At 46.7% G+C, this 10,777-nt stretch overlaps 1 protein-coding gene across 1 annotated transcript in view; it reads left to right on the plus strand.

Annotated features, from left to right (window-relative positions):
• stpg2 (sperm-tail PG-rich repeat containing 2) overlaps nt 1-10,777 on the plus strand; it is an 85,900-nt gene that overhangs the window by 54,503 nt on the left and 20,620 nt on the right. The window contains exons 11-12 of the mRNA XM_061260446.1: nt 7,007-7,175; nt 10,327-10,442. Coding sequence (XP_061116430.1) covers nt 7,007-7,175; nt 10,327-10,442 — 285 coding nt within the window. The remainder of the gene's footprint in view (nt 1-7,006; nt 7,176-10,326; nt 10,443-10,777) is intronic.

Genomic DNA, 10,777 nt, shown 5'->3' on the forward strand with positions numbered 1-10,777 from the left:
CTGCATGGCCTTCATCAACTGTGCCTAAATGTCTGAGTTAATTAAATACCCTGGTACCACTTTCGTGCATTCCCATGGAGCACCATTTGAATAAAAATCTGACTCATTTCAATATAAATGCAAAGGCCCATTTTGTGGCCTCAGTGGATTCCCATGTTTTAACAAACCCTTCCCTGTTTTGCATTTGGGTGGGCAGTACAGGCAACAGTACTGAAATAAACATCATCGGTCAGCAGACTTCACATAACAGACTACATCTGAAGCATGTGGAGTTCACCTCACGCTCTCTTAATTTTACGATCGCTCTGAAACATTGCTGGAGCGTAACATCGCACTCATTAATTAGAGCTAAAACAGTTAAACACAGCAAGTGCTGAGACTGCAGTGCCCATAAGGGACTGTGCATTGTACACATGCTCATCACTAATCATGTTATTGATTCTGGAAAGTAGTTATGGCTCGTGGAAACGACTTGTGAGCATTGTGAAAGAACTCCTGGGGTCTGACAAAGGAAGGTGCGTGTGAGTCATGATGGTGGAACTGAAAACTGGGAAAGGAGTGGCAACTCAAGCTAGGTTTTGAAACAGCTGGTAGCTCGTTGACCAGTTCAGACCAGCTCCCAGCTTGACATGGTTTAACTGGTTGACCAACTACCAGCTTATACCCCACTAGGCAAGCTTATGACCAGCTTGACCAGCTCAATTTTCAAGCTGGCATAGCTGGATTTCACATCAAGGGTGGCTGCCATGGAGACATAGGGAGGGGATGACTCAAGCTCATTATCAGTCAGTGCTCCACAGCTCTCCTCCTGTCTGTTTCATACGGGGTGCCAAACTGTAGGCCAAGGATTCCTCAGTCCAGGAAGGTGTCTCAGGGGATTCTAAACATGATAACTATTCTGTTGATAAGAATACTGCTTATATCTCCATATGCCCTATATTGTATATTTTAGATGTATATTTTTTTCTATTATTTTATACTTACAGATAAAATAAATATGTGACCTGTCCTTTCATAATCAAGTTGCGGTGGCCAATTTCACGTAAATCGATGATGATGTAAAAATCTGGCTATTTTAGGCTTCTGACATCTGCATGTCTCAATGCCCAGAGTAAAAATATAGTTTACAAGTAAGATGTCAGAGTGAGAGTAACACCGGAGTTGTGGAGTTCAGCACGAAGGGGGAAGAAGGAAAGGGAAGCGATGTTCATAGTGATGTGAATGTGTTTTGAACAGGGTATTTAGAAAGAAAGATGAACCTTCGCAAGAAACCAGGGAATTACTAGGGGAAGCTAGAAATCCTTACTCAACCCAATTTGTGTTGAAGTGATAAGGATAGCTACTGCACTGTATATGTAATGGGACTGCTCTGCTGTAGCTTTGAACCAAGCATCCACTCTGCACAACAAGAGATACGCTTAACTCAGTGAGCTAAAGGTCAGAGGTCTCCAGCTGAGGGAACCAACTGCACTCTGATTCATCCTCCCAAGGATTCCTTATTGGATGTTCGCATGCTCACACTCCTGAACTCTGCTAACTGCCCCCCCCCCCCGCTAAACTCCCACAGCTCCCTCATCTGACTGATAGGCATTAGTCTCATTATCCGAGCCACTAGCCCTGCTCTACCAGGGGAAAGTGTGCGGTGGGCTTTGAACAGCAACCTTGCCATCTGCACGACACAAAGGGAGATATGATTAGCTTGCTGAGCTAAAGACCTTAACTAAGGTTCCTAGTTAAGGGAACTGATTGCACTCTTGTTCAGGCTCCAGGGAGCTGTTACCTTTTGTAGTGAACATTAACAGGCTCACTTCCCAACTTTGCCAGCTACATTTTCCCCCTCCTAACCCTTGCAGCAATCCCAGCTGACTGAAAGGCATCGCAGTAGCCTCATTACATGGGTCTGAAGCCCAGCGGTAATGGGCTGGGTCTCTGGGTGTCCCCTGCTGGCCATATTCCCTGTGCTCAGGACAAATGGTTACATGTTAAGGGGATGGAGCTCTATTCAGGCTGAATGGTGAATAAAAGTGCTTCACGTCACCTTCTATAGTGGATATTCACATGCTCAATCATGTCTATGAACTTTCATGCATATGGAAAACAAGGAGAGAGGAAACAGAGGTGGTCCCTAAACAGAGCCATGGGGTACTGCACTATTGAGGTGGAAATTTGTGTCAGAATAACCTTTCAGGGAGAATGGAGTAGGAGCAGCATAGTAAGACATATAGTATCAAGGGATCCACTGTATCAAAAGAAGTGAGGACATTGAACGCCTTAAGCCAGATATAAATATATTTGGTGTTTCTGGGAAGCTATACAAGTCACTGCAGACAGAATAGTTCCCACTGCCTAACACAAAGACTGGAGAGGATCCAGAAGAAAACATTGAGAAAGGATTCCGGAGAGTTTGGGGATAGGCAGCCCACTGAAAATATGGAGCAGAATGAACAGCAGGGGGGACATTTTAACAGGCTTAAAGGATCTAAAACTACATATTTAGTGAAGATATATGGCAAACCATTTTGAAAAAGCAGCCTGTCAAGTAAGAGATGTGTTTGAGAGTACAAACAAAGTGTGAGTTCAAGAAAAGTAGCCTGAAGAGATGAGATGCATAGTATAATCCTGTTTAAGATGGACCAGAATAAGTCCTCCCACCTTATATTCTTTTTTATTCTCAGTCATATTTGTACGCTCCATGTCATCATCCTCAGCATCGTTCAAATGTAGGAGAGGAAAGACAAGCATGCACTCTCCTTAGAAGCACGCGCTTCTGCTGTTTTTTTTACTCTGGACAGTCCAATGAGGCCAGATGTGCCAACTGAAACCCTCTCTCCTCAGTTTGGCACTGTCAGGGTCCAATACCAGGGTCCGATACCAGGGTCTGTGTCCCTGGACTAGTCACCCCCCAGCTGTAAAATCCAGTCACATTGAGCTGGTCAACCAGCTAATGTTGGTTTGTGTTGGTGTCTGAATCAGAACATAGCTTGAGATGGTCAAACCATGTCAAGCTGGGAACTGGTCCGAACTGGTCAGCCAGCAGTAAAACCTAGCTTGAGCTGTTTTTTTTCACCAGGGCCTAGACTGGATGAGTTACCCTACAACCCCATTCATCACAGTTTCAGTCGGTTCAACGTGTAGATGGCATGTTATTGTATTGCTGGAATAAAGCTGTTAAACAGAACCTTTTCTACTTTAGTGTCACTCTTAGATCCCCCACAGATTCCTGCTCTCTACTCAAACCAATTTTTGATCCTGAAGACCCCTAGTGTCTCTGTATCTACAACAGGGGGGCACAACGCCAGGCCTCGAGGGTCGGAGACACAGATGGTACTGGAGATGTGTACTGGTTTTTGTTCCAACCAATTGCCAATTGCCTTGTTTTTAATTTTCTGACAGCTCTATAAGTTGTCACTAAATCCTGAGCGGATCAGCCCTTGTTGTGCATCCCTGGTGTACAGCATGGCCTGGTGAGGGAAAGGCCCTTGTTGTGCATCCCTGGTCTCCAGCATGGCCTGGTGAGGGAACAGGGCCCCTCGTCTTTCTGCTCTGTTCCACCAATAGGTTCATTTTCAGCCATCAGCGACTGCCCCTCCAAACTGTTGGTTCTAACGACATGCAGATTCTGTGCAGGGCAGCCATTAACAGCCCAGGGCTGAGCTATAAAACAGGGCTGAGTGCGCCAGAAAGTCTGCCTCCCAATGTTTCACTTCCACAGACCTCGTAAAGGACAAATGTTCTACATAACCCTTAGACAGACAACAGAACAACGGGATGTGAGTGGAAGTGGAAATGTTTCTTCTTTCTCTTTCTTGACATTATGTTAAATGAAGTTATAAATTGCATGGGTCTAAGTGTCGGCTGAACCTACTGGAGGTTGGTGGATCCTTCTGTTCTCCCTGTAACATTACAGTACAGAAGGGGACACTTCTAAGGAGTGTCAAATGGGAATGGGCTGTGTGTGTGTATGTGTGTGTGTAGATGTGTGTGTGTGTGTTTGTGTGTGTGTGTGTGGATGTGTATGTGTGTGTGTAGATGTGTGTGTGTGTGTGTGTGTGCATATGTGTATGTGTGTGTGTGTGTGTAGATGTGTGTGTGTGTGCGTGTGGATGTGTGTGTATGGATGTGTGTGTGTGTGTATGTGTGTGTATGTGTGTGTGTGTGTATGTGTGTGTGTGTGTATGTGTGCGTATGTGAAAATGCCATTCATGCAGTCAAACAGTCATACTATCCGGACATTTCTTCATTATAATAGCTGGGCAGTCATTCTGGCTTTCACGGGGACCAGGAGCTCACTCTTATTTACAGCTTGTGCAAATATTGTTTGCATCTAATGTAGTGTAGAAATAATGGAAGAGAAGGCGTGGGAATGCTCTTATATTCCACAGGAGGGACTGTCTTGTAAGGTTGCCACCATTTTCACTTTCCAAGGTTAGCCTTCGGTTAATATAAAGGCACAATTTCCCGCCCCGATTTAAAAATGCTTTTAATTTCTGCACATTTTCAGGTAAAACATGTTTAAACCAAGAATGATGTGGCTTGTTTGCTGTAAACCAAGGAGAGCAAGTCCCCTTCAGACTCCTAAATAGACACAGTATGAAAAATAATAAAGGATACATTACAATACAATGATTTATTGCCTATGAGAAGTTACTGAAAACAATACATTGTAAGATATGGGATAGTGACAAACATAGTTTAGTAATACACACTTTACAATATAGAATGTGCACTAAAGGTGTAGTTGACGGTACACAATACTGTAGAAATACTGATATGACAAATGCAAGGTGGATCCCATGTGAATGGCAAAAAAAGGAAAATACAATTTATTCTTTAGCCTTTTTTTTGTCCTCTGTCGACATTAGTCATAATTTTAAACAAGTGCCCACTCAGAAAGAACAAAATAAATATACTGTGTCCTTTAGTGCCAGGACAATATTACCCTGGATGTGCTCTCTGTCTCTATCATACATTTGCTATTATTTAAGATTGACAGGGATCCTACAGACTTGTGTCTTTGATGGTTTCTCCCCCAAGGATTTGGTCATTAGTGCCAGTGAGTGATATGGCAACCCCTGTGGTTTTGACAGAGGCTCATTTGGCCAGCGTGGCTTGCAGATTAAGTTACATACTCCGAAGGGGGCCCCACAGAGTGTTGTCTGGGGGCCTAGGATCAGGGGTCAGACTCGAAGGGACAGACAGGAGACTAATTTGTCTTCTTATTGGATTTAACGTTAGCCAAATGGGTGGAGCGTCTTTGCACCTGTCAGATTGTACCACCAGACTTAGGGGGGTGATGGGTAACTGTCTGTCTCTGTGGTGACGTTATTGATGTGACTTTGACCTCTATTAATCTCGCACTTAGAATGTAGACTAAAATGGAAACTTCCAGTCTAGCGGGTGGAGACTGAGGCTGTGTCTGAAGTTACACGCTCATGTACTTGTGTTCTTATATGCTTAACTTAAGTACAAACATAAAGTCACCTGTGTTCATTTGACATGCAATTGTACTATAATGTCTTTTCTTCTGACCAGAACTAGAAATGTATCTGGTGCATTACATTACACTAATGGCTGAGGTTTATCTGCAGAACTAAAGGTGTGAGTCATCACTGTTTATTTGTACATATGCACAGAACAGTGCCCTCCAAAAGAATGGTAACTGCACAGGGAAATGAGCTATTTTTGCTATATACTTAAGGCATTTGTATTTGAGATCAAAGGATGAATATGAGATGAAAGGACAGAAAATGTGCTTTTATTTAATGGTATTTACATGCATGTATACTCAGTGACCACTTTATTAGGTAGACCTATACAACAACCTCTTAATGCAAATATTTAATCATTACATTACATTACATTATTGGTATTTGGCAGATGCTCTCATCCAGAGCGATGTACAGTTGATTATACTAAGCAGGAGACAACCCTCCCCTGGAGCAATCCAGGGTCAAGGGCCCCACGGCTGTGTGGATCTTATTGTGGCTACACCGGGATTAGAACCACCGACCTTGCAGGTCCCAGTCATGTACCTGGGCTGTGTGAGCCGGGGTGTGGGGCCCCCGCACGGCTGCTGGTAGCGGTTGGCACTGCGCCGGCCGCATTCGTCTGAAAGCCACGGTGTTGGTACTCTCTTGGTTTGAAGAGTAAACAATTCTCAATGCAGCTTCCCGGGGTAACTGTGCACTTGACCATTTTTACACAATGAGTGAAAAAGGGAAAGAAATAACTTGTTAGATATTTGTGATGTGATTATATTTTTCCTCACAGACATCATTTCAACCAGCCCAGGGTTACTATTTGAATACTTGATGGCCCTATCCAGATTATACTAGCTATTAAAGTCCAGTGTATTTGAGCAGCAACATCTCTCAACTGATACCTGCAAATAAATACACTGTATATCCATCATATTTATATCCATCATTCCTAACCACAGTTCAGGGAGATTCTACTTGACATGTTTTTAATAGAAAGAAAAAAGAAAAACACAGGCTTTGCTGTTGGCCTCTTCTCTGCTCTTTTGAAATGCCCTGAATGGTGTGATTACACATCACTCACTGGAGAGAAAGGGAAAAAGGTAAGCTTTTTATTAGTTCAGTGAAAGGCCTTTTGGAAGTTGTACTGCACCAGTACGGAATGTTCCCTCCTTCCCCGATAACCTCAGTGGCCAAGAATAAGGAGTTTTACCTGTTCTCACTGTTTGCTTCATAAGGGTTCCCCTGTCCCTTGCAATGCTGGAACATTCTTCTGGGCCTGGGTTCAACAAGAAAGTATGGTGTAGCCTGCTATTCTTTCTTAGGTAGTGCTACACTAGTCCAGTACAGGTAGTCCAGTTAGATTCTTTAATTTTTCTTTTTTTAACTACACAGCCAGTCAACAAAAGCATATTTATTAGAAGAGTTTCTGGAAAATGACATGGTCCTTTGTTCAGTCAAGTTGGCGGATCAGTACCTTGTGAGAGCCTACCCAAGGTCTGTCTGTCTGTGTGTCTGTCTCTGCCCAGACCATCCCACCCCCCAGCTCCTACGACGTGCGGGAGTCCTTTGAGAAAACGCGTGGCCGAACCTGCTACATGCCCCCCAGGAACGCAGGGGCAAGGAAACGGCAGAGCAGCTTCCTGAGTGCCGCCCCCAGAGTCTCCTCTTTCCAACCTCCTGCGCCCGAGACCCCAGGTACCGCACCCCTCCAACCTCCTGCCCCCCAGACCCCAGGTACCACACCCCTCCAACCTCCTGCCCCGAGACCCCAGGTACCGCACCCCTCCAACCTCCTGCCCCGAGACCCCAGGTACCGCACCCCTCCAACCTCCTGCCCCGAGACCCCAGGTACCGCACCCCTCCAACCTCCTGCCCCGAGACCCCAGGTACCGCACTCCTCCAACCTCCTGCCCCAGACCCCAGGTACCACACCCCTCCAACCTCCTGCCCCGAGACCCCAGGTACCGCACCCCCACCCCTCCAACCTCCTGCCCCGAGACCCCAGGTACTGCACCCCTCTAACCTCCTGCCCTCCAGACCCCAGGTACTGCACCCCTCCAACCTCCTGCCCCCCAGACCCCAGGTACCGCACCCCTCCAACCTCCTGCCCCGAGACCCCAGGTACCGCACCCCCACCCCTCCAACCTCCTGCCCCGAGACCCCAGGTACCGCACCCCTCCAACCTCCTGCCCCGAGACCCCAGGTACTTCACCCCCATCCCTCCAACCTCCTGCCCCCCAGACCCCAGGTACCGCACCCCTCCAACCTCCTGCCCCCCAGACCCCAGGTACTTCACCCCCATCCCTCCAACCTCCTGCCCCCCAGACCCCAGGTACCGCACCCCTCCAACCTCCTGCCCCCCAGACCCCAGGTACCACACCCCTCCAATCTCCTGCCCCGAAACCCCAGGTACTGCACCCCCATCCCTCCAACCTCCTGCCCTCCAGACTCCAGGTACCGCACCCCCACTCCTCCAACCTCCTGCCCCCCAGACCCCAGGTACCGCACCCCTCCAACCTCCTGCCCCGAAACCCCAGGTACTGCACCCCCATCCCTCCAACCTCCTGCCCTCCAGACTCCAGGTACCGCACCCCCACCCCTCCAACCTCCTGCCCCGAGACCACAGGTACCGCACCCCTCCAACCTCCTGCCCTCCAGACCCCAGGTACTGCACCCCCATCCCTCCAACCTCCTGCCCCGAGACCCCAGGTACCGCACCCCTCCAACCTCCTGCGCCCGAGACCCCAGGTACCGCACCCCCACCCCTCCAACCTCCTGCCCCCCAGACCCCAGGTACCGCACCCCTCCAACCTCCTGCCCCCCAGACCCCAGGTACCACACCCCTCCAACCTCCTGCCCCGAAACCCCAGGTATTGCACCCCCATCCCTCCAACCTCCTGCCCTCCAGACTCCAGGTACCGCACCCCCACCCCTCCAACCTCCTGCCCCGAAACCCCAGGTACTGCACCCCCATCCCTCCAACCTCCTGCCCTCCAGACCCCAGGTACCGCACCCCCACTCCTCCTTGTGTGTGTGTATATGTGTGTGTTGTGTGTGTGTGTGTGAGTGTGTGTGTGAAACTCACAGCACTCATTTCACAGCAATCTAATAAGATTATTTCAATAATTTCTTTACATCTAACATGTTTATTTTTCTCACCAGCTTTATTGCATTCTGTGGGTGGATAATATTGTGATATACTAGATTGCGTATATCAAAATGGCTTATTGGAGTTCTTTGAGCCATGAAAGTGATCACTTACAGACCTAACATTTAACTTCAACCCCAGCTAGGACCCAAACTAGAACCCTACAATCACTAATATGACAAAAGCACTCGTACATTAATTTAAAAAGGTGGGGGGTTGAAAAATGAATGAATGAATTGGACTCCGCAGAAATTGTGCAATATTTGCTCATCCGACTGTTGTTCCATTAGACTCTCAGATCTTGGATTGGCAGGAGGGTATTTTAAAGAGACGGTCCATTGCAGGAGGAGTGTGAGAAATGGAAGCCTGGATTCAGCTGATGTACTGCCGTAACCTGTGTCCTTATTCAGACACATATTCATACTGCATTTAGCAATCATTGAACTGAAATTTTAATTGTTTGGACAAAATAAATTACTTTTAATACCAGAGATGATTCATTTTCAGTTGATACCTAATTGGCTTTTCTTTTAAAAAGATTTCTTTGTTGAAATCACAAGGTTCTTTGGAGCCATATGCATGCCATTATAGAGAGAGACGATGCCGATGGCCATTGACTGCAACATTGCAGTGTTTTTAATGCTCATTAACGCGAGTGCTTCATTTTTTCGCAGAGTGCAATAGATTGGTCTCTGATATTCTGCAAAGGTCACATCTTCTATCTCACAAATCAACTGTGACGCATGACCGCCAAAGCGTTATTTTTACTGCGTTGTGCAAACCCGTCTAATGTCAACACCACGCGAGTTCCCGTGCAATTTCCCAGCACACTTAACCAAATATTTACACCAGTAGGATCACCTTTAAAAATGTTGTTTCAAAATGGTTAAATTAATGACTTCTTTGGATAATTCATACTTCCCCAAGTGACCGTGCCCGCGCCCAGCCCGTGACAACGGATAGATTTGCATATAAATAGATTTGGCTGTTTGCGAAGCGTGTTCTCAAACACACTGCCGGCTCCCTCCCGCCACTGTTTAATTAGCATTTTTCGAATATGTGTCATACGTCTTACGCCCGCCTCTTTGCCGCAATCTAATTTTTATGTCGAGTTAATTAAAACACATTTAACGATTCAGCATTTTTTCGATGTGCACCTTCCTCTCTACTACAACCCCGCCCCCCCCCAAAACAAAGAGCCACACGTATCCCAATGGAGCCCATGAAAGTGCGTGGCACTGTAGGTAAAACGGGAGCGTTCAGAGTGCAGCGAATTCTGAAATGCAATCAGAATTCATGCGTCGGTAAGCATCTTTGATTTACCCTCGGGGTCAGGCATGCACTTGGCTCTCGCTTTGGGAAACGTCACGCTGGAGCCCCCAGGCACACTTGCGGTATTCCTTGTTCCCCCCCCCACACCCAATCTAATGTCGCGCCACCCTTTTTTTCACTTCACAATGCAAATGTCAGGTTCCCACCGGAGGTGCGGCATAATTAAACGATTCCCCGTCCCTCTTGTTTTCTTTCTTTATTTGCGGTGTGAAGCATCTGTTTTGCCGCATCGGTGACAGATTGAGACGAATACGTCTGCGTTATCACAGGCTGCCCGGAGTGCGCGTTGCTAAGTGTCGCTCCTGTGCTCTGGCTGGCTATCCGAGGACCTGTCTCGTAGGTTCACCCAGGTTGTCTCGCCCTCAGGTCCTGGGCAATACAGTCCTGCTTTCAAGTCCAATCCTAAGATGGCCCTGATTGTGTGCCAGGAGGACCGCTTCAAAGAGCCAAAGGACACGGCACCCAGCCCGACCACGTACGAGGTGATTTAAAAACACATACCGCAATAACATACTGTAGTTACTCATACACAAATCTAGAAGTAAATGAAAAATTATTGCCTCAAAATTAATAGTACCACAAGTACACATGTCTTCCCAGTTCATAGACTGGTGTTCATTGCTAATTGTACACGAATAGAGTAGATATTGTAATCGGGACAATGCTGTATGTAATGCATACAAGTTGATTTAACACTGAATATTTTACTGTGATACAATGCTATGCTTGTCCACAATTTGCATTTTAATGGAAACAAATGACTGTACAATGATATTTCATGGAGAAAACAAGCATTATAAGATTCTTACTGAATACT

This window comes from Conger conger, chromosome 11 (genome assembly GCF_963514075.1).
Source record: "Conger conger chromosome 11, fConCon1.1, whole genome shotgun sequence".
Lineage (NCBI taxonomy): Eukaryota > Metazoa > Chordata > Actinopteri > Anguilliformes > Congridae > Conger > Conger conger.